Genomic DNA, 23,124 nt, shown 5'->3' on the forward strand with positions numbered 1-23,124 from the left:
ACTTTGTCACACACAGACTGGGAGGGTATAAAAACCCAGGGTTTTCTTTGGGGTCCTTTCTTGGAGGCACCCAGATTGAGCTGCTATTTTTTTGCTGCCCCATGTTTAAATTATTTTAAAGATCCAGATGTCTGAGACTCTAAAGGATATCCCAGCTTGAGCCAGTAAGGAAACCTGGTCTGACTGTGGGAGTGTGGGAGTGTAGGGAGTCAAAGGAGGCCCTGCTGGGTCACTGGAGCTGCCTGCTGAGGAAGGGCTTCAATCCCGGGGTGACTGACAGAGTGGCTTCTGGATGGTCAGACAAGGAAAGCTTCCTTAAGAGCAATGAATACTTTTAATGAAAGCCTGAGCTTCTGTGACACATCCACTTGCTGGCCGCACATATTTGTGAATATATTTTTATCCTGCATTCCTACCAGTCTTACCAGTCTTCTCTGAACTGCTTGTCATCTTGGAGGAATCTGGGGAAGGAAGGCAGAACAAAAACCACAGTTCCTGAGTTTAGAATCCAATACTTAGTTTATGTTTTATTTTCAGTTTCTGAGAGAGAGCACCCTCCATTATGGCTCATTTTGCTTGGGCATTTAATGCAAATTCAAAATTTAGACTTTCAGGGTTCACTTTACCTTGTGAACCAATGAGCTTTAGTGCTGCTGAACACACTTGACCCTGTGCAGCTACTTGTATGACAGTTGTTACCTACCAAGATCCCTTCTGCCTGCTCCTAATATGTCTCATATTTGCATCCCTTGCTACCCCAGGGAACAACACAGAACAAGAAACCAAAACCAACCTGATCTCCCATTTATATGTAAATACTCCTGTACCTTGCTTTCACAGGTCTCATAGGAATGGCTTCTAAACTGGCATCCTGGAGTAGGGCAGACCATTGGTGAGCTGTCATCTGCATTCCTCAAAAGCCTGAAAAGCAATGTCATCTACATTCAAGCTGGCAGCACATACCCAAAAGGACTTTCTGGGCCACACAGTCCATTGTCATGTTGTTGCAGACTCCACATCATCTAAAGACCACATTACTTCCAATTTTTGCATTGCATTGATGGATAAGAGGCCGTCCACAGGCATATCTTTATAACACAAAAATTAGTGCAGAGTAAGACCAATAGTTCAGGGCATCCTGGGTGGAAAAAGACTACCCAGGTTGGATACAAAATTCTTATTTTGATTAGCAGTGTCTAGGGAGAATGCTTACCTCAGTGTTCTTATGACTCTCTTTGGCGACAGCAATTTGTTCATCTGGAATTTTTCTGGTTCCAGCTGGGAATAGTCCCAGTTAGTGTAGCTTCTTGGAGCTTTTTGGAGTGTGTCTAAGTGAAGGTATAGAAGGAATGGTGGAAGAACATGGAAGAGGAAAGAATACTTAGCACTCCTCTCCCACTTCATAGCATGCTATACACACTGAGCTTCACAGAATCTCTTGATGCAGTCCATGATACACAAGCGTGCTTGTTTGTACAGGCAAAGCACAGCTGATGCTCTTCTGAGGCCTGAGATGAAACTGCCTTGGCAGAGAATTTAGAATCCAGGCCCTGTTTGCTCTCCCTTGTAAACATCACAGCAGCACAGTCCAAAGGCCAAACATCTTGTCTCCAGCAGCTGCCAGTGGTGAAGGGTTACAGCAGCACCAAACACCAACCCACACAGAGAGATGCTCAAGGCCCTTTCCCTGGTATTCCCTTTTCCTGAATCTGCTCATCAGGAATGTACAGACTGGAGGCTTCAATTTCCTCATTTCCTGGAAAGGATATCTTAAGTGAGCTATGGAAACAGATGACTGTGAAAGTAAGAGGCAAGGAAAAGAATGAAATACAGATGTGGAAGCAAGCAAAGAGTAGCCAGGTAACAGGAACAGAGTGAAATAAAGCTTAACACAACTTTCACTGCTATGTGGGCTGCACATGCTCTATGAACCTTTGTTCTCCCCGTCACCAAGGACACCCTCATGGCAAACTCTGTCAGGAAGCAAAGGATTCTCTTCAGAGCATGTGAGTGGCTCAGCTACCTGTGTATTTGTGTAAACTCCTTCAAGTGAACAGTGTGACCAGAATGGTGAGCAATGACTGGAAAATATTCTCAGAGGCCTGGGAACTTTGCATATTTCATGCATGGTTTCATTTACCCTTTTTTTTGTTCTTACAGCAGAGGATATATGTTTTCCACGTTAGACCATATTAGAGAGGCCAAAGTACACAAATGTAAACATGTTGTATGTATGTGTGAATTCAGGGAAGGGGGGCAGGAACTGAGTTTGAAAGACAAGGGCAACTGAGGGTAACTTACAGCTTGCAGGAGCTGCATTTCCTGACAGGAGCAAAACTGTTCTCACCTATCATCCATTCTGAAATTGCATTGCAAAGCTGTGTCTTGGACTCATCAGTACTGAAACATGACTGTGGGAAACAAGCAAGACAAGGCTTGACTCAGCAGTGAAGAGAAAAATAAATAGGGTTTAAAGAAAAAAATAATGACAACTCCACATACTTTTTAGTCCAGAGACCATGTACACAGTGTTCTTTTGAATAACAAAGTCTACATTTCATCCAAGGCAATGACTGCAGCTTTGAAAAGCCAGTAGAGAAGAAGTACGTGATTTGGTAAAATAATAAGGATAAAAACACTTCTCCTTCCTCCTTTCTTTAAAAGTCTGGTTAGCAAAATAGAACAATCAGAAAGAGCGCTAGTGCAGATATTTAGAACTTTTAGGACACTATAAAAGCTAGCTGTGAAAAGTGAAAGAGAATTAAGAACCTGTGAATAAGTAAGTAGCTAAAAGAGAGAAGGCAGAGGCAAAGTAGGTGAAGGCATATTTGTTAGCTGATAGAAGGCACACATGAGGGATGAGAAATATAACTTGGCTTTACTGTATTTTATTATTTTTATAGGTTACTAAGATCCATCCAGAAGACACAGGCATGAACTTTCCTGGCTATCACTCAGCTCTTGGTACCAATGAAAGGTACCACCTGTGACAGACATTCCATTATCTCCAAAAGTCACAGCATCCATGACAGTTGGATATTAGGATATTTGCAATAAATAATTAATAGATGCTTTCACAGTACTCTGAAAATCTCAATTTCTAGGATAAGCATTAATTTCAGATTACTTTTGTGAGGATGGGTTTCTCCACTTCACTGCTTTTGTTTTCTTTGCCTAGCTATAAGCACTGGAATGAGGGCCTCCTGGTGGTGGAACCTGAGACAGTCAAGCGGGAGGAGAGCACGTTTCTTAACAAAGCAGTGAAACGGCTGTTCTTTTATCTCCTGAGTTAGCTATAATGAAATAGAGAAACAGAGAGAGAAAAAGAAGTGTCAGCTTTGACAACACCTATATGGTGAGGTATTTAGGATTCTAAAAGAAGGGACATCTTTAACTACACAGCATTGAGACAACAAGCATTACCTCAGTGCTGAAAAATTTAATTGGGCGGGGAATTAATTTCAATATGCAAAAAATTTTAGTTTACAAATTTTTAACTCAGGATAGGTAGGTAAGGCTTTCTAAAGCCTTACGTATCTGTAACAACCAGGCAATGTAGCAACTTTCAATACAGTAACTAAAATAAATACTCAGAGTAAGCCTAGAGTAAGTCTACTGAATTCACCAGTCAATGGGGTTTCCCTGTAAATATTGATATAACAGAGAACAATAACAATCCTGCAGCATATATTAGAAAAAGCAAGTGACACACTATGGAATTAAAGGCAGCTCTGAGAACATCTAAGCTATAGATTCTCTATCACTTTTGAGCCAAAAAAGCTGACGAAGATGCTCCAAATTAGGCTACCAAGAACAGCTTGGACCTATTCCAAAATTTCCACACTGCCATGTGCTACAGCCCTATCTCCATCCTGTCAATCTCTCAGCCTTCCACCAGTGTTCTCCAAGATGTCCTCCTGGGAACATAGGCAGCTTCCTTACACAAGGACTGTAACATACAGGTTCTTCACCATTTAACGGGCTTTTGCAGTTCCTAAGTGATCTCTGGAGTTATTGTCCTGGAGAAAGTGTGTGTGCTAGGTGTTCTTTTCCCCACAGAGTGACAGGAACAGAAGGATGCAACTACTGCACCATAATGCTCTTAACATAGCTGAGAATCGTATGTCAAACTATATATAAATATATATATGTGTATGTATTTGCAATTTACTGAGAGACAATGCTAGAAACAGCAACAGCCAGTTCTTGTCTTGGTATTTACCTGATGTAGGTGGAGAAACAATGATGAAAAGCTGCTGCCAAAATACTCTGGGAGGTTGGTGTAGTGAGGAAATTCCGTAGCATTTTTCAAGGAAATGGAGTCTGGTGAGAAATGAAATTTTGTCAAACCATGCAGAAAAAGAAAGATTCCTGAAGCAAATCGCAGCAGAAATCAAAACACTGAACCTCCTTCTCTTAGTCTCCAGGGGAAGATTTCTGAACTCTTGTTGACCAGCCCTACCAACTCTGAGACCATTCACACAGGGATTATTCACTGTGGGCACAGCAACCAGGCACAGGAGGAACATTCACCTCCCATGCCAAGGCAGTGGGGATGGGCTGCCTGGCTTTTTCCAAGTCTCTGCTCCACAGAAAGAGGCAGTAAGAGAGTCACTCTGTGACCCCAAATGCATGAGACAGTGTAGTTTTATAATAATTACAGTGTATTTCTACTACACTCATCCTGCTCAGCACAAGGAGACCTCAAGCAACAGCTGTGCTGAAGCATACAGGTTTGTTCTAGGAAGGTGAACATTACTGAAAAAACCACCCCAACCAAAATGAGCTCAGTCCCTCACTCTCCTGTACGGTCTCTGGCTCTTATAAGCACCCAGGTGAGCTGCCTTTGTGTTCTCATTTTAAAATTGTAATTCTACATGCTCTCAGCTTTTTTTTCCAAAGTTCTTGCCTTCATTTATCTGGACCTTCCTTTCATCTTTCTTACCCAATATATGCACACTCGTGTGGGTATTAAATGGTGATAGAAGCCACAGCTACTTCACAAAGGCCTTGCTCTGAACAGTGAGTTTTTATTCTACTTTTAAGGGTGTTGACTTCCCCTCCTACCCCATTATAATCACTTCTCTTATTGCAAAAATCACAGCTTTCCAGTGCACAGACTCTGCTATACTGGGTCTGAAAGCAACTGTTTTTATAGTATGTGTCCTGCAAGAACCAGATATTGGTTAGCTGGACTACCAAAAGATACAGCAGCACCAGAAATTTTTCTTCTCTCCAGTCACCGGATTTAACTGTGCTATTTTTCCAATTCTCATTCCAAGTGAGCAATTTTCTGGTTCACTTAAGGCAGGGTGCCAATTAAGCACTCTGGGAATGAAAGTCTGTTAGATAATTTTTTTTTCCTGGAGTACTAATACATGTACAAACCAAATCAAAATGTTGGTGATTCTCTTCTTTTCTTCTTTTATCTTCCTGCCCCCTGTTTTTTTTTTTTTTTCTTCTTGTCTTTATTGTTCCCTTTTAACTAAAAGTCAGCATCTTAGTACCTCATTAATCCAAAAATTTTCAGGAAGGCCACAGGAAGCTCAACATAAGCTTTTTTAACAATGAAGCAAGTAACTTCAGATTGCTATTCTAACATATTGGAGAATTACTTTATAGTTTAGGAGTGGCATTTTGCCTCTGTAACATAAAAAGTGCTGGTGATATATGTCACATACCCATGCCATTCATTCAAAATATCTAAACCAACTGCCACTGCCACCTCCCATGGAATAGAAGCCAGCAAGTAACACAAGGAATCTAAATTTATTCCATCATGTGCTGAAAGGGAGGGCTTTGCAACGTGCACAGAAATCAGGCTGCTGGGACTGCTTCAAAGGAAGGCGTGTGAGGAGCTGCTGCTGCTGTGGAGTGACTGTCCCCGGAGGCGTTTGAGAAAAGACTGGACATGGCACTTAGTGTCACGGTCACGTTCACATGGTGGTGGTGTTCGGCCAAAGACAGGACTTGATGATCTCAGAGATCTTTTCCAACCGAACTGATTCTGTGATTTCTGTGATTCTGTACCACTCTGCTCTCTCCAGCTCCTCATCCATCATCCCCTGAACCCGCGCAGTCCAGGACGCCAGATCTCCTCCACTTCTTCTCCAACGCTCCCAAGCAAGGGAGGGTTCTCTGCCTAATGGCGTTCAGTTATTTAGCTGGGCGAATAAACAAACAATCCCCATAAAAACATTTTTAACAACTCTTCCAGGCGATTCGAGCATTTCAGGGAAGGTGTTAAGGAAAGCGCCGTCAGCACGGCACTAGCTTGCCCCCGTGAGCAGGGCCGACCCCCGAGCCCGCTGCCCGGCACTCCGCCCCCGTCTGCCTCCAGCACGGGAGGCGGAGCGGAGCCGCGGATCCCATCGCCCCGGCAACGCGGCGGCCGCAAACCGTTCCCGGGACACGCGGCGGATCCCACCGGCGGCGGACGCGAGCGCCGGGAGCGGGCGCGGCCCAACGGAGAGGTGCGCCCCCGCCCACCCCCCCCCGGAATTAAGGCGAAGCTCGATGGAACAGCCCGGCCCAACCGCCCCCGCACCGCGGGGCTGACCCTACCACTGCGGCGCGGGGGGGATGGGGGCTGGGGGGCATTCTTCATCGCCTCCGCTCTTGCCGAGCCCGCTGCTTTCGCCAGTGAGATGCCGCGAGGGAAGGCAGAACAAAGGAGCATCCCGGTGGTGGCCCGTGCGGGGAACAGCGCCCCGCGGGGGTCCCCTTCCAGCTGCTCGGCGTGCCCGTGGGGTGGTACGGCCCGTGCCCCCCCGAGGTGCCGCGCCGCGCGGTACTGGGGGCACCGGCCGGGCGGGGGGGGGGACACCGCGCACCGTCGTCTTCCGCCCCCCCGCCCGGCTCGGTCACGTGGCGGTGGAGGTGCGAGGGACGTGGCCGCGGAGGGCCGGTGCTGCCCGGTGGCAGTGGCGGGGTGGCGGCCCGGACCCCCCTACATCGCTGTCTTGCCCTGAGAGCTGGGGGCTCTGCCTGGGGAGAAGCTCACTGGAGAGAATGAGGGGTTCTGCCTGGGGAGAACATGCCTGGGGAGAACATCACTGCTCTTGGCCCACCGCCTCAGAGCTGTTGTGTCTCTCCCGCTCCTTCAGGAGCCCACCGTAGGCCTGGCCAGCAGCGTGCAATGCCTCTCTTTGGGAACTCCTTCAGCCCAAAGAAGACGCCCCCCAGGAAATGGGCCTCCCTGTCCAACCTGCACCTGGTGAGTGCCTGCAACTGCGGTTTGCTGCAGGAGCCATGTCTTGGTGCCAGGGGTGGGTGGCTCCTGCTGTCAGTGCCATAACCCTTACAAGGGCTCCCAGCTGCTTCTGGGGCAGGAAAAAATTCTTCACCCAGTGAATGGGTGGGCTCTGGAATAGACTTCCTAGGGTAGTGGTCACAGCACCAAGCCTGACAGTTCAGGAAGTGTTTGAACAATACTCTGAGGCACACGGTGCAGCTCTTGTGGACAGTTCTCTGCAGGGCCAGGAGTTGGACTCAATGATCCTTGTGGGTTCTTTCCACGTCAGTATATTCTGTTATTCCAACTGTGCTGCTTTCTTGCTGCAGTGCAGCACCATTCCTGATCACTGTGACTGTACATGAAGCTAGAAATGGAATAGCTCAGGGAAGAATCATCATCACCACACCTGCAGCCCAGAACTGTGTCACTGAAAAATTTCCACCTGTGGTCTCCAAGTGCAGGGAGATGGATGAGTGTGTAGGTGGGAGAAGTGCAGGGATGGCAGTGAGAGGAACCAGTCCTCTACTGCAGCAGTACGTGACCAAAGGAGTACATGCTCGAAGGTTCCAGGGGCCATTTGGATCAGCATCTTCCACTGGAATGCTAGTCACTAAGAAATGGGAGATCAGGGGGTGGCTCTGGAATTCTGTGAAACTCTGAGTGTGATCTTCTTCCTGCAGCTGGATAGATCCACCCGTGAGGTTGAGCTGGGCCTGGAATATGGCACCCCCACAATGAACCTTGCTGGCCAGAGCCTGAAGTTCGAAAATGGCCACTGGGTTTCAGGTAGAGTACAGCCCAGCTTGTCTGGTCTGAAGTAGCCATGGTTGGCTGACAATCTGTATTTTGACCTCCTTCTTTCCTCCAAGAATCAGGAGGCTTCCTGGGGGATCGCAGGGAACTGCAGCGCTTGCGCAAACGAAACCAGCAGCTCGAGGAAGAAAACAACCTACTTCGGCTGAAAGTGGACATTCTTCTGGACATGGTGAGCCTTTGCCCAGCTCCTGCCTGCCCATAGCAGTGGGGATGCCCGGGCAAAGGGTGCTGGGTTCCCTGAAGAAGGCTTCTCTCAGTGCACCCCACTTTCTGCTTTACCCTGTCGTGCAACATGGGTGTAATGGCAAAGTGACTGTGGGAGTAAAGCCTGATCCCCTCTGTGGAAAGAGGGGAAGGTTCCCCCCACATCAGAGCTTGTTGTGAACACTGTGAGAGACAGAAGTCCCTGCTGTCTCCTGTTTCCCTTTCTGCACAGAATATGGCATTTTTCTTGCCACTCTATTCTCTTCCATAACTATGAAACTGAGTTACAGCCACTGTTTCTGGTCACAGAAGATTAAAGCTTCCATCTGCTGTCATGAGGGGCAAGACATGTATCCTTTGTGTAAAACTGTGAATGAAAGAATTTCCAGTAAATAAACCGAAATTCAGCCTTACCCAGAGATCACAGGTTTCATGCTTAAAATCTGGAGAGACATTCAGGGAAATAGAACACATATCTATTGGCAGTTAATAAGTGATTTAGCCTTTATGTCACTCTAAACAAATATTTTATTTCCTTACCCTTCACGTGTTTTAAAACTGGAAAATGGCTTTTGTGGCTGGAACACTCAGCAGAAACACTTTCTGCTCTTCAGGTTTTCCAGGCAATCTCAGTGAAACATGACATGGCAGCTTCCCCCTTGCTCAACAGGAATAAATTGCCTCCTGCAGGACCTGGCTTGTGGCTGTAAATCTTGGTTGTACGGTGAAGTTGGAAAAGCCTCACCAGCTTTTAACTCCCTCCTGTTGTTGTTTGCTGTGTGTTCCAGCTCTCTGAGACCACTGCCGAGTCCCACCTCATGGAGAAGGAGCTGGAGGAGCTGAAGCAGCACAGCCGGAGGAAGAAGTGAACAAGAGATGGCCAGGCTGGTTCTGGGTCTTGGCCCACGGGATGCTGGGGCTGGCTCGGGCCTCCCAGGCATGTTGGTACTGTGTGAGGTACTTTGTTTCATGGGACCACGAGTGCTGAGATGCCTCCAGCGCAGTGTGGTGCCGTGGGTACTGCTAATGGCTGGTTTGGCACCACAGCGCTGTTAATTAACACGATTTTCCTCAGGGCACTTTAGCTTGCTACATTGCTCAGCGCAGCCCAGCACAGGCAGCCGGACAGCCGGCGGTGGGGCCGATCCGTCTCCGTGAGGGCTCCTGCTCGCCTTCTCTGCTCTCCGAAGCGGAGAGACCTCTGCCTCCCCCACACCGCGGGGAGCCCGCGGGTGCTCGTACAAACCTCACCGTCTGCCTTGGGCGAGCAGGATGCTGGAGTTGCCCGTTCTCGAGAGTTTTGCATATTTGTTATAAAACCTTGCAATTAAAACCCGTATCTGAGGGTGTTTGTAACGCGTCGCGCTGTGCGGCGGGGGCCGGGGTGGGGGGCGGCCGCTGCTCCTTCGGGCCGCCAGGGGCCGCTGCCCGGCCCGGGCTGGGTGGCGGGAGGGCGGCCCCGCTTCCGGCGGCGCTCTGGCCGCCGCTCCTTCCGTCCTGTCTGGTGGCGATGGCGGCCGCGGCGTCCCTGTCCCCGGAGGAGCTGCTGCCCAAGGGCGGCGCGGGCAAGGCCGAGGAGCTGGAGGACGAGCTCGACGAGGAGGAGGAGGACGACGAGGAGGTATCGAGGCAGGCGGCGGGGAAGGCCGGGCGGGCGCGGTGACCCCGCGGGGCGCGCAGGGCCGTGCGGCGGGGCCTGACATGCTTGGTGCCGCCCGCAGCTGGACGAGACGCTGGCGGAGCGGCTGTGGGGACTCACGGAGATGTTCCCCGAGAGCGTCCGGTCGGCGGCCGGGGCTACATTCGACCTTTCGCTGACGGTAGCGCAGAAGATGTACAGGTGAGGGGGCGGCGGGCCGGGCCGGAGCCCCTCGGAGCGGGCCCGGCGGGCAGAGCGAGGGCGCGGGCGGCTCTGCCGGCCTTCGCTGCGGCTTTGGGCGCTGGTAGCGCAGTGCGGGGCCTGCGGGGAGCAGCAGAATCACGGGCTTTGTTTATGGGCTGCTTGGGAAGGGCCGGGATAAGGGGACACCCCGGAGCTCGGGGTTGAATTTGGAGGCAGGCTTATGTTTGAGGCACGGAAGGGAAACGCGGGATTGTGCCAATAAGAACTGATTCCTAGGGTTCTTTATCCTTAATAGATTCTCTAGGGCAGCTCTGTGGATTGGCACCACCTCCTTCATGATTCTGGTTCTTCCTGTCGTCTTTGAAACCGAAAAACTGCAGATGGAGCAACAGCAGCAGCTGCAGCAGCGACAGGTGAGACAGGAAGGCCCAGCCGTCTGTCCTGGCCCTGCAGAGTTGGCCGGGAGTGCCTGCACCTCCCGCTGTGAGCGGTGCTGGGGTCGCTGGGGCAGAAGGGTGCACTCTGTTGTATGCTGTGGCCTCACTCATCCCACCAGATTCCCCGACTGGGTGTTCTCATTGGACAATCCTGCTGATTCCCAGTGGTGGCAATGCCTGGCAAGCCCAACCTGGTTTTTACCAGCTAAAACTTGCTCTAAGGGGCTGCGGTAGGGGCTGTGGTTGGGCACTGACCTTGGCTGTTGCAGCAGGCATGGGGCTGGTGCTGCAAAGTGCCACTAATACCTGTGGGAGGGGGGACAGCATGGCAAGACATCTTGTGTCCTTGAAACTCCTCAATGAATGTTTTTTTTTCCAGATCCTCCTCGGACCCAACACAGGGCTCTCAGGGGGAATGCCAGGGGCCCTGCCTCCGCTGTCGGGAAAAATCTAATTTGTGGAAGCTGAGTTGGATTCATATCAAGTGGGAAGACCTTGCGATTATGATATATTGAACTGTTGATTTGTTGGGCCAGGGCATTTTTTCTTTTTATTTTTGGTTATCCTTTGGGACATTGACCTGTTCATAACGAGGGAGGGAAGCCCCCCTATGGACCTGATGATGGCTCCTGTCTGCATCCCCCTCTCCTTTAGAAATCATGAGTATTTCCTTTTATTCAATCACTATGCCATAAGCAGTTACAGACTTGGACCGGGGGAGCTCCTCTGCCAGCTTCTTGCCCCCACAAAACACCCTGGGGCACAGGTCAGGCTTTGAAATGCAGCAGGCAGACACAACAAGTGTTTTCCTGCCTGATTTGGACCTGAAGGACAGTGGTGGCAGGAAGTGTGACTTTCCCCGCAGAGGAAGGAGGGGTGCCGGTGGCAATCAATACCCCATGGAAAATACTCTTTGGAAAGATGCGTCTGCAGAAACACTTTCACTGCAGCTGTGTGTGTGTGAGAACCGAGGGAGCAGCAGGCCAGGTTTGAGACGATCACATCCACGCAGATTCTCTGCCTCATAAAGTAGAACAGACATCAGCTGCGTATTTTTTTGTATGCAATATTAAATAAATCCAACCTGAGCAGTGTGGTTTTAATATATGTCCTTGAGGGAGGCTCAGTTCTTTCAGAGCTGCCGGGGGATTTCTGGGTAGGGATCTCTCCATTTCATGCACAGCCTGGCAGCGTGGAAGGAACAGATGTGGCCTTGTCACCTTCAGAGGGGTGGGGAAGCCATGTTTGGCTTAAGGGAATTCTGGGAGGTGATCCTACCTCAGCACCAGTGTCTAGTGTTCAAGGTTCTTAATGCACAGAAACGTGGTGGTTTTATAACCAAAGAAAAAAATTTATTTATCGTTTACATACTTTGTTACAGAACAATTCAATTGAACATACAGAAGTGATAGGACATTTATATGGAAACTTTTTTTTTTCCATTTTTAATATTTGGTTAAACAAAATACATCTCTGTAAACAAATCCAAGACAAGGCTCTAACAAAACCAAACAAGCAAGAAAACAAAGAGGGGCTTCCCTGCTCCCGAGCAGTGGGACTGGACCAGCTCACCCACCCACGGGCAGCCCCACCTCCCACAGGGATGTGATCACACACTTTCCCTTTACCTGAGCAGCTGGATCACACTGTTTCTCCCCCGGGAAAGCAGCCCCAAAGTATTTTAAAACATCTTTGCATATTGTGCACTGATCCATTGGCTTGCAGTTTCCATGCAAACAGGGTTTTTCTCCAAAGTGCAACTTCAATCAGCATAGAAAATGTTGCTGTTGAGATTTATATTTTCCCCTCTTGAAGAAATGGCTTCAAGTCAGGAGCAGAATGCCTGCAGGCTGAACATCCTGCCTGGAAAGTGTTTAAAAACTCTGCCAGCTGGTATTGGTCATTGGAATGTGTTACGAAATAGGACTTTTTAAAATGTAAAAGCCATTTGCCCTTGACTGTGGGAGGCTGTGCTCAAAGGACTGCAGAAGTGCTTGCCAGATGTCCGGGGGTCAGCAAACACCATCATCCTGTCGTCATGTGGCCTCTGTTCTCTGTTGGGACGGTGCCATTTTGGTGGTCTCTGAGGTTCGAGCACCTGCTCATGCATTTGCAGAGCTCTGAAGAAAAAAATAACTGAGAAAATGTCATTACAATCCCTCCTTTCACCAGCTCAAACATCAGTAATGAGAGTTTCCTGCATGATGGAACAGGATCCTTCGAGCTCCATCAGGTGCCAGAGGTTGCTGTTCAACCAACACATGTAAAGATGGAAGCAACCAGCAGCTCAGCCAGGAAGTGCTAAACACAACCAAGGGAGTTCCAGATTCAGCATTTCCTCCTCCTGCCACGGAAGGCATGGCTGAGCTACAGCTCTCCTGGGTGACTGGGAAACAGCCGGTGGAGATTCCTCAGTGTCTCCGTGTCTAGTTTCTCTTCTCCATGGAAGGCAGAAAAAAGCAATTCACCCATTCATGGAATGTTTGTTGGCCAATGCTAAAGGAGAGGTTGGTTCAACTACCAAGCCAGGGTGTCTCCAATGCCTGGAAGTTCTGGTGGACCCTCTGCAGCTCCCAGATCAGCAGATGGTAGCAATAAATGAGGAAAACTGACTGCTATAAAGGCTTCCCTCCTCAGCCCATTTTTATTTTTTAACTTGACCTCTTTCATTTCACATTACATCTGTGACTGTGGGCTGGACTTCTGGAGAGTGGAAAATAAAAGGGAGTTAATTTCTTTGAAAACCTCTTCAGCTTTATTCCTCTCTCCAAGGAGCCCCTAAACTACTGGGTGACCATGCAGAAAACCAAAATAACTGTTAAAAAATAGTGAAAAAAAAAAAAAACCCACCATAGCACAAAGAAACCCAAGCAGACTGTGGCTTCTCTTCAGTCCAGAAACTTGATACTCCTCAGTCATCCTGTGCTTGCTGTTTCCATGTCACCTTAGCCAGACACATACTGCCAAACAACCACTCACCACATACATAAATCCTTGGAAACCCTGGGGAAGAATCCTCTAGCTACCCGAAGAATTTCTTGAAAGATGACTCTGGTTTTATTATTGTTTCTTAATTCCTGGCACAAACCAGCCCTAAGAAGCAGAGGGTCGTGCTGAGCACCGTACCATTCCTAGTGTTCTGAGTGTCCTGAGAGACCCTTAGGAATTGCAAATGTCTTCACAACAATTTGTTTCGGAGGGAGAGAACTGTAAAGAGGTGGCAGCGTGCTCAGTCCCTGCTCCTTCCTGACAAGCCCTGGAGGGAGCAGTGTCCCACCACACACAGCCTTGAACCACGTGGGGAAATGGAAGCCCAGGGTTTCCAGGCACTCTTTCTCCCCAGCCCAGTTTTTCAAGAGTGTGATGCCTCCCAGCTGGCCAGAGGGCACTGCAACTCATTCACCTTGCAATTAAAGTGATTGGCTTCCAGTTTCCTCTGCTCTGCCCTCAGTTCTTCCCCACCCACCACCCCAATGTCCTCTGCCATTGCCCTATTGCACCAAGGAAGGAAGAGAAGAGCCTAACAAAGGAAATTCCAGACGAAGAGAGTTGGGGCACCGATTATCCAGGTTTTAGGACATCAGGAGTTTGGTAAAGGGGAAGAACTGTAGTGGGAGGACAGAGATGGCCCAGGTCACACGTCAGCTCTCCAGGTCTGATGTGCTTCCACCTCCTCTGGTACCACCAATAGAAGTTCACAGTTCTTTCCTCTCAGCTGGTGTTTCAAAAATTTCCTATCATAAAGAGAAATAGAAACAAGGGCTACTGAATGTAGAACTTCATCATCTACAATAACAATTAAATATTATCTTAACCTCAACAGAGATAAGTCTATATAGATGCTACTTTATTATTTCCCAAGGGAAGAAAAACAGAATTTAGTTTCTTCCTATTTTCAAGATCAAGAATCCCATCTTAACTTTAAATAATTCCAACAAATCTGGGAGAAAAATAATCTTTTTATTCTAAAAAAAGAACACCCTATCACACAGATGTCCTTAGCAGCAGTGTATCACTTCGTCATTTGACATGATTTTTTAGCCCTTTTCTGCACGTAAGCTTTTGCTAATACCAAACTTGGATTACTTCCAATAAATATGAAAAATCAACATCTCCTCCAATATCTTTTGATCCAGATTTCCAAAACTCCAAGTAGAGAAAGCCCTAATTTATTGCTGAAGAACGATACACCTAGGATAAAATCCACCAGAACCTCTGCACAGTAGTTTCACAAGACTTACTTTACCCCAGAAATTTACCAAAACTTCAGTGGCATGGCTGGCTCTGCAAACACTGCACATGTGCAATCCCCAGTCCCTATCTTAGAACAAGACCAGTCAAGGAAGCAAAGCTGCTAGTAGGATTTATGGCATGATGGAATGGAAGCTAAACAGCAATCAAGAGCAGGTGAAATTTTACAAAGTATTTACAATGACCTTCTTGTGTTAAGATTGAAGAGGGAAGGGGAGCCAAGCCAGAAGGGCAGTGTATGCTTACATGGGAAAAGTGATTCCTAACAAACAGCTCTTACTGCTCTCAGGGATAAGGCTGCACTTTTAGTCTGGAAAGCCTTTTGCTGCAGACATGCAGATTGTTACTAAATAGGCAAAGAATGCTGATACTGTCATGTTCAAGGAGGGAGCAGGGCACAGCACATCGTGTTGCAGGTGTCCCCCACTAATACCAGAAAAGGCCTCTACCTTTGCCACAGACAGAGCCAGACACGTAAGAGGCCAAGTCAAGTTCTTCTAAGCTGATAGAGACATCGCTGCCAAAAGCATTTCCCTGGCTTTACACAAACAGGGCATAAATCCAAGTGGAGGCAGAAGAACCTTATTACTCTCAAATTTTTACAATTGCAAGTCAGCCATACATGTTTCAATCGGCAACTGTTTAAGGCCAGACTTCTTACCTCCAACAGGGACAGATTAGAGGAAATCCTACCTGAGCTCACTTTCACCTCCAATCCACTCGGGCACCTTGAGCTTGGAGTCGAGGTTGTAGTAGGTGCCTCCCACCTCCCGGACACAGATCCAGTGCTGTCGCTTGAGGGGGAGCTTCAAGGGGCCCCAGCAAAGGCTGGAGGGCAGGTTCATGATGAAGCCCATCACGTTAGACAGGGCAATGGCGTTAACATCCCTGAAAGAGTGCACAACATCAACCAGATTATGTTCTGGTGCTTTCACTTCAATCTTTGTCAGTTTTACAAAGAGCAGCCACCTCCAGAATGACACAGCTTCTCAGTACCTGCGCTTATCCCACCAAACCGCCTCGTAGCCTTTGGTCTGAAGTGCTGCCATAATCACGTTCACATCATAGTTTCCATTCCCCAGCATGCTCTTCTTGTGGGGGGTCACCATGGTGTTGGGAGACAGCCTGCAAACAGAAGAGGAGACTGCTTAGCAGATGTTTGTTGAACCTGTATTCCACAACCTGCTATATAACTTGAAGTCCAGGGGTTTTGTGTTTAAACACAAACTATTCCGTGCCCCCCTTATCCCTCATCAAATGGGCTGAGGAAACTAAGTAATGCATTAAGAATAACTCTGATGTACAAAGCCTCCAAAAATCCTGCCTTTGATGCAAAAGAAATCACAAAGCTCTTTCTCCCTGACCCCTTGAACTGGTACTTCTGAAGGATGCTTCAATTATGATTTTTCCACAATTTACAGTCAGAGTAAATGCCAGTTTGCTATTCAGGACAGCAGCTATTACAATGACAAGAGTCCAACAGTCAACAGCAGTCCTGAAGACCAGATGAGAAAAAGAGGCATGGGAGGTTGGCTGCAGGAAAGGTTGTTCTTCCTCCTCCTCCACTGGAAAATGAAAGAAGTATTCAGACACAAAGCTGTGAAGATACTTGGGGTTGGGAGCTTTCCAAAGCTGTTGTGGTTGCTAGATGGTAAAAAAATATCTGTTGCTGTAGGTAACTAAACAGATAATCCTGATGCAAACAAATCTCTTCAGCTTCAACTGGTAAGTTTGCTTAGACATCATTTGCATTACTACAGCATCTAAAAATGCAGAACCAGAGTCCATCACATTCATACAACTGCAGAGTATCCTGAGTTGGAAAGGATCTACATGGAGTCCACTCCTGGTCCCAGACAGGACAGCCCCAAGGATCACACCGTGTGCTTGACAGCATTCATTCAGTCCTAACTCCTCTTCAACTCTGTCAGGCTTGCTGCTGTGACCACTTCCCTGGTGAGCTTGTTCCAGTGCCCAACTGCCCTCTGGGTGAAGAACCTTTTCCTAATATCCAAACCAGACCTCCTCTGACAGTGCCTCGTGCCATTCCTTCAGGTCCTGTTACTGGTCACCAGAGAGGAGAGACCAATGCCTACCCCTCCACCTCCTCCTGTGAGGAAGCTGTGGGCTGCTATGAGGTTACATGCCAAAAATATGTAACAGCCTTTGCACAAGTTCAGATAATGGATGTGAGACACAACATGGAGATGTGGCAAAAAAGCCTGTTAGCCACTTTTATGGTTTTATGTTCCCCCCCTCTGCCTAAGAAATTTTGTAAGGAGGAAAAACAACAGGATGTACTATTATGAAGATGACAGCAGGAAAAGCAAGCATGGGGGAAACTGAGAGCAGAGAACAACGTCACATAAGGCCAATCCAAAGAAAGTCAAGCCTCAAATGAGTTATGTTGTGATGAGTTGATCTTTCCATTGATAAGGACTCTATTAATTCTGCTAGTGCAAAGTTCAGATTTCATATCATCCAAACATCTGTATTTTACCTGCCTCCTCCTCCTGTCAACTGCATCCTCAAAAATCCTAATGTTTCTGCACATTTTCCATTCAGCCTTTACCACACTGAATATTCTGCAGGCATATTTCACCACTGGAAATCCTGCAGCCCTTCTTCATTCCTGCCTTTCTTACCCAACAAATTATATTTCTTTAAAAAGGTGTCCATGCAGCAGTGGTGGAAAATGTGGAAAATTATTTTTAACTTTAGCAGAATAGTGTTTGATCCCCATATCTGTGATTAATGCTTAGTTTTGTACCATACAGTACCTTGTACAAATTCCAGAGATTAACGTGGTTTTAGGTTAACTCCCTACATCTGTGACTAACAGTCTTGTATCAGCTAGTGCTTCCTTATTTACCTATATAAGCCACTGGGATGTACTAGCAGATGTCTTAGTTTTGAGAACAAAGATAGAATGCCAGGGCAAAGAATGATAAGAGAAGTGCATCGTGACCTGACAACATACTTGAGATAGTCTCAAGGTGAAAAGATTCATTAGAAGATCCAGAACCAAAATTGAAAATTTGGGGAATGTGATGTTCCCAAATGACCACCAAAGACTCTCAAAAGACCCCTACTGATATCCAAATAAATCCATTTAACATATATGCATGTATTCAGGAAATACAATGCACTTGCAATAGAAATGCAGTGCATATGTACTGGTTTCATGCATATAACCTGGTCTGGTTGTATGACTAGTACACTGCTGGGTGCACACGTTGGGTGGAGCGATCCCCATGCACCCAGCATGCTGAATGTAGTAATCTCAGCTTTCTTACTTATCCAGCTGTGGAGAGTTCACTTCCCAGTGTTCAGCCTGACAGCATAAGGCATTGACAAGAAAGCAGTGGACTGAGTAGAGAGATTCAGAGCAACCAAGGCTAGAGAGGCTAGAGACAGGCAGCCTTTGTTTTGGTTTTGTTTTCAGCTGCAAGTTTTTCTGCAGTGGAGCAGTCTGCAGCATAACAGTCTGGGAAGCATGCTCACTACAGAAGGGAGAGGAGTCCACAATACCATGCTAAGAGGAAAAGCTGTTAATATCCAACATGGGGTGTATTTTAGGGTGTATTTTACTAATCACAGAGACAGAACCTGCAGCTTGTCACAGCTCTTCCAGCATCTCTATAAAGCAAGATCACTTGGCTATGCCTAATTCCTCAAGATCATTGCTTCAACCTACCAACTCTCCTAATCCCCACAAGCAAAGAAAACCTTACAACCCAGAGAGCCCTTTGGGCTGCAGAAGCACCCTCTCATGGCTCCACTTTCCAGACAAGTTTATTCAAGAGCTGAAAGAACACATTTATCTTTGTTCCTTCACATAACTTCCACAGCCCCAGAAATGTGAGGGGGTGACCAGCATGGGCAACAAGAAACTGGCATGTGTGAGCAAACTTGCCCCAAAAACCACCTCAACATTTTGACCCACACATAGCTAAGCAGGGTCCACAATCATCAGCTGAAGGATTCTGACCACTAAAGGAATTAAACTGTTGTTTTGGTATTTTTTATCTAGCCACTGAGCAGAGGAAGACTGACAAAGCTGGACAGAAATCCAGGTAAATAATCCTCCTGATCTTTCTACCAGAAACTTTCATCAACATGTTGTCTTAACACAAGGGGCTCCAAGATTCCTGCAGTTGTCTTTCCTGATCAGGTGCCAATATGCAGACTCCAGTGAAGCGAAGAGATTTATTTGTATCTCCATGCAACACTTGGAACATGCAATCATACTTCCTGCAACAAAAGCCAGAGGAACATCAAAAATGTATTTCTTGTTTTAGAGGAAAGAAGAGGGAAAGGCTACACAATTGGAGGGGTGTCCAGACCAAGTTTCAGCACATGCTTGAGACGATAATCATCAGACTACCCTGGCCTTACACAATAGGATGCAGCAAAAGGGAAGCTAATGATTAAGCAATGTGGTTCAATCATTCTCCAAGGAATGTGGTAAAAGCCAGAGAGCTTAAGTTTATTTGTGATTTTGTTACCTTATCAACACCAGGTTTAAAAATCAGACCTCAACATTTTTTGAGGTTATTAAAAATATTCATCCTACCTTTATCAATACATAGAATGTGAGTAGACACAGGAAAATACAAGTGACATAAAAAGGGCAACTAAATTCACACTTCTTAAAGGCAAGTCAAAGAGCTACACACAAGTAGTCACCCAACAGAAACAGAAAGGCAGCAGCAATTCTTTTGTATAACTTATAGCTCATCCATTTTTAAGAGGAATATCCATGTGCATTTCCATACTACCATGGGGCTGAATCAAGCTGTGTATCCAGGCTGGAATAAAAGACAAACTCTCCCTTCTAGGGAAAGAGGTCCAGCAAGATTAATATCCAGTCTTTTTCTGAGAGGTTTCATGCTGCACACTAATTCTGTCTCACCAAACGCAATGAAAGCCAACTAATTAGATCATCACACTCCTTCCACCACATGAACTGCCTTTGTTTGCTTCAGGCCAAGAGCAATCCAGCTGTAAGATTCTGACAATTGCTGCTCTGGAACAAAACCACAGTGTGTTTATGCTGGACAAAGAGTGCCTTGAGCCTGCCATGGACCAGCTCCACTCCACTAGCAGGAGCTTTATCTGCAACACTACAATAAAGAGCATTTCAATCCGATACTTGTTATTGTCCTTCACCACATTCTCTGCCAAAGACAGGCATGAGTTTGATGAGTCAAGCACCAGTTTCATAAAACTGCCAGTTTTCAGGGGAGCTGCAACAGGGCCACAGCTCCCTGTCATCAGCACAGGGTACCATGACTGCCTCGTGCCACAGCATGAGCTGCCATGGTGTGGGATCTCCTGCTCCTCACAAACACAAGGTGCTGGCAGCTGCTGGTAACAGGTATTCAACCAAAACTTACACCATGTTTACAACATCTGCACCTTGACTATCAGAGGAGAGCCCCTTTCCATCATTTCCTTTATCATCACAGATTCATCAGCAGTGGGTCACCAGAACTCATAAGGGTTCACACAGGAGAATTTCCATAAAGCATCAAAACACCATAAAATAAACACTGAGCGAAATATGAGCTATTGCACAGGCCACGTTAATAATTTATATTCATCCCTGTAAAACTCAAACCTACTTTATTAATTATCTGAAGCTCCTGGGAAACATTTAGCAATGCCACAGGAAACAGGCATCCAGCTACTGAAATTAAAGCCAGTTTGAGAGAGTACAGAGAGTCTTGCTGCATGGAAAGAAAAAAAGCCCATAATATTTGAAGAACTTCACTGAATCTCTTGAATAAGAATCACTCATTTGGCAAAACTCTTAATTTCTAAAAAAGTTACAAATGTTGCAGTACTAAGTCAGTAAGTCATTTCTGCTGCCTTCATTCCCCCAAGGCAATCCCCAAATCCATTATTAAATCTAAGTAATTTATCTACACAAGTGAGGGGCAAAAATATGGAAGACAGGTAGAAGAGGCACTAAGGTGAGTAGAGAGGAAGATAACACTCCAACCACGACAGCATCTACAATAAAACCCTTGGACCCATAGCTGGCAGCCAGAACAGATTAAGAAACAAGTAAAATGAGAAAGAATTTCTGCATGGAGGGACAAAAAAAAAAAAAAAAGGCTGGGGTTAAAAAACCAAGATACATTCAGTTCAAAGCAGTGGCACAGTCTGAATCCCTCCTTTTCTTTCTACTTCCCCCCAGACAATACCCAAAAATCCCTGCAATCAGCTGAGGACAAGGGGAAGCTACTGCCAGTACAGAGAGCAGCCTACCTCTGGAAAATCTCCTGCAGGGTTTCCCTAGTGAAGGCGTTGCTGTCCTGGAAGACATTGTTGAGGGCATGGAGGGCACACAGCTCCCTGCGTTGCTTCTCATGGTAAATGTGCTGTGGCAGCTGCTGGGATGGCTCTGGCGATTCTGATTTGGTCTTGTCACCTTTCCATGGCACACAGCTCATTTTCTCGATGGGTGGATGGGGAGTAGGTGGTGAAAAATGAAGGAGGCTGAAGTTTCTGCCCCCACAGTCACAACAGCAGCCCACTGCTCCTTTCTTTTGTGGGCTAGAGGTGCTTCCAGCTTACGAATCCTCCTCTTGTGCTTCAGTTTACTCAGTAATTGCCTCTGACAGCTGGTTTTAAAAACCACATGAAGATCTGCAACCTCCCTCCTCCCATACCCCATAAAATGTAGTATTTCCCTTCCCTCCACAGAAAAAAAAAATTAAAATGTCAAAATATATAATTCTCCTTAGTCTCAAGGTACCAGCTGGAATTTATCACATCGTTCCTTTTCTTCCATCTCCTTTGGTCTACAGTGCCACTAAAAAAAGTACCCAGACCAGGTAACAGGAGAGGCCCAACCCCAAAGTGCCAAAGTGAAGAAGATGAAGCCAGCACTGGGTACTGCCTATAGGAGCACAGGGTGGTTAAGCACTTATCAGCTGCATTCCTCCATTCCTTTGGGAACGACTGAATCCCGGCAGGAAGATGCCAACAGCTCGGGAAAGGAAACCACTTCTTGCTAGGCCACGAGAAGCCCAAGTCCAGGCTGCGGGGAAGGCGACTCCTCACTGGTCACCCTGCGCTCCGACAAAGGGAAGTCTCCGTTAGCAACCAGAGGCAGCCCCAAGCCCGGGGGAGCGAGGGTAGGGCAGGCGGGACCAGCCCCACGGCCTGCCTCGCACCTCTCCACCCCGCCCCTCCCCGCCCTACGCCCTCACAACCACCACCACCACCAAAACAACAACAACAGCAACAGCAATCCAGGCGGGAGCCGCTTCCCACGGCCGAGGCCCTGCGACCCCCGCAGCCCACCGCGCTGAGGAGAGGCCCCAGTCTAACCCCCACCCAGCCCTTCGGGGCTCGCCGCTGGGCCGAGGCGCCCGCCCTTGCCCTCGGGAGGGTTGGAGGGGTCCCGCCGGGCCGGGCCGGGCCAGGCCGGTCGGGTCCCGCCGACGGCTCCTCACCGCCCGCTCGGCCCCCGGGGCCGCCCCGCGCCGGCGCACGCGCGCGCCGGGCCCCGCTCGCGCCACTCTCGCGCACGCACGCACACACGCGCGCGCCCCCCCGCCCCCCGCACGGGCCGACGTCGGCCCCGCCCCCTCGACGTCAGCGGCAAAACGAGCCGGGACAGAAACGAAAGCAGCCTCTGAATAAACAAACGTAAATCTCCTCCGGCTTCGTTCTGTGCCACAGGTCAGCGCCTGTGGCGGTGGTGCCACAAGCGTGCGTGTGGCTAGGCGGAGGAGCAGGACAGGCAGCTTTCCCCGCCGCTCTGCAGGGGTCACCTGCCCGTCCGCAGAGCCCCTCAGCCAGAGGGGTTTCCTCCTTGGCGCTGGCGTCGTGCCCGGAGGCCCCCGCCGGCGGTCTGAACACTGTGGGCTCGCATGGGGGTTTTCTATAGGGAGCCCGAGGCAGCAGGGGCGGTGGGGGTCCCTTGCGAGCTCCGGGAGCTGGCGGCACGACGGGCCGGGACAGGCGGTCCCGCGGACTGCAGGAACGCCAGGCGCACTCCCGCCCTGTTCCATTGGCTGACACAGTTATCAGTAAAAAGCCTCCTCATTCTCATTGGCTAGCCCGAGAGAATGCCCTCCCACCAGGGCGGGCTCTGTTGCAGCACTTATTCCCACCCACACCTTTGGGATCCCTTATTCGATTGGCTGCCGAGGTTGTTTGTCAGGAAGCCCAGGTCTCCTATTGGACAGGGGACTCCGGACACGTCGAGAGGGCTCTGTTGTGTGTGTGTATGTGTGGAAAACAAGCCGAGCTGGCACTGCGTTTCCCATTGGCTTCGCGCGCTTCAAGGGGGCGTGGCCTCTCCTCATGAATAACCA

General features: G+C 48.2%; 3 protein-coding genes across 5 annotated transcripts; 2 read left to right on the forward strand and 1 right to left on the reverse strand.

Annotated features, from left to right (window-relative positions):
* The first annotated feature begins 6,379 nt into the window (after positions 1-6,379).
* On the forward strand, positions 6,380-9,542 carry CBY1 (chibby 1, beta catenin antagonist). 2 transcript variants are annotated; one of them, XM_058805890.1, is made up of 5 exons: positions 6,380-6,473; positions 7,107-7,216; positions 7,918-8,023; positions 8,107-8,222; positions 9,046-9,542. In XM_058805890.1, the coding sequence occupies exons 2-5, from the start codon at positions 7,139-7,141 to the stop codon at positions 9,124-9,126; spliced, it is 381 nt and encodes a 126-aa protein (XP_058661873.1). In that variant the 5' UTR covers positions 6,380-6,473; positions 7,107-7,138; the 3' UTR covers positions 9,127-9,542. The 2 variants fall into 2 exon arrangements, with proteins under 2 accessions (XP_058661873.1, XP_058661872.1); XM_058805889.1 differs by lacking the exon at positions 6,380-6,473 and having other exon boundaries at positions 7,037-7,216.
* Positions 9,543-9,742: 200 nt separating this feature from the next.
* On the forward strand, positions 9,743-11,640 carry TOMM22 (translocase of outer mitochondrial membrane 22). The gene is made up of 4 exons (XM_058805590.1): positions 9,743-9,878; positions 9,979-10,097; positions 10,396-10,513; positions 10,917-11,640. The coding sequence occupies exons 1-4, from the start codon at positions 9,768-9,770 to the stop codon at positions 10,989-10,991; spliced, it is 423 nt and encodes a 140-aa protein (XP_058661573.1). The 5' UTR covers positions 9,743-9,767; the 3' UTR covers positions 10,992-11,640.
* Positions 11,641-11,873: 233 nt separating this feature from the next.
* On the reverse strand, positions 11,874-21,944 carry JOSD1 (Josephin domain containing 1). 2 transcript variants are annotated; one of them, XR_009274746.1, is made up of 5 exons: positions 21,065-21,944; positions 15,785-15,913; positions 15,482-15,676; positions 13,388-14,271; positions 11,874-13,240 (listed from the first exon to the last, which is right to left on the reverse strand). XR_009274746.1 is itself a non-coding variant. In XM_058804705.1 (4 exons), the coding sequence occupies exons 1-4, from the start codon at positions 21,247-21,249 to the stop codon at positions 14,172-14,174; spliced, it is 609 nt and encodes a 202-aa protein (XP_058660688.1). In that variant the 5' UTR covers positions 21,250-21,944; the 3' UTR covers positions 11,874-14,171. The 2 variants fall into 2 exon arrangements, 1 of the variants encoding a protein (XP_058660688.1); XM_058804705.1 differs by having other exon boundaries at positions 11,874-14,271.
* Positions 21,945-23,124: the final 1,180 nt, after the last annotated feature.

Source organism: Ammospiza caudacuta, chromosome 5 (assembly GCF_027887145.1).
Source record: "Ammospiza caudacuta isolate bAmmCau1 chromosome 5, bAmmCau1.pri, whole genome shotgun sequence".
In the NCBI taxonomy this organism is placed as follows: Eukaryota; Metazoa; Chordata; class Aves; order Passeriformes; family Passerellidae; genus Ammospiza; species Ammospiza caudacuta.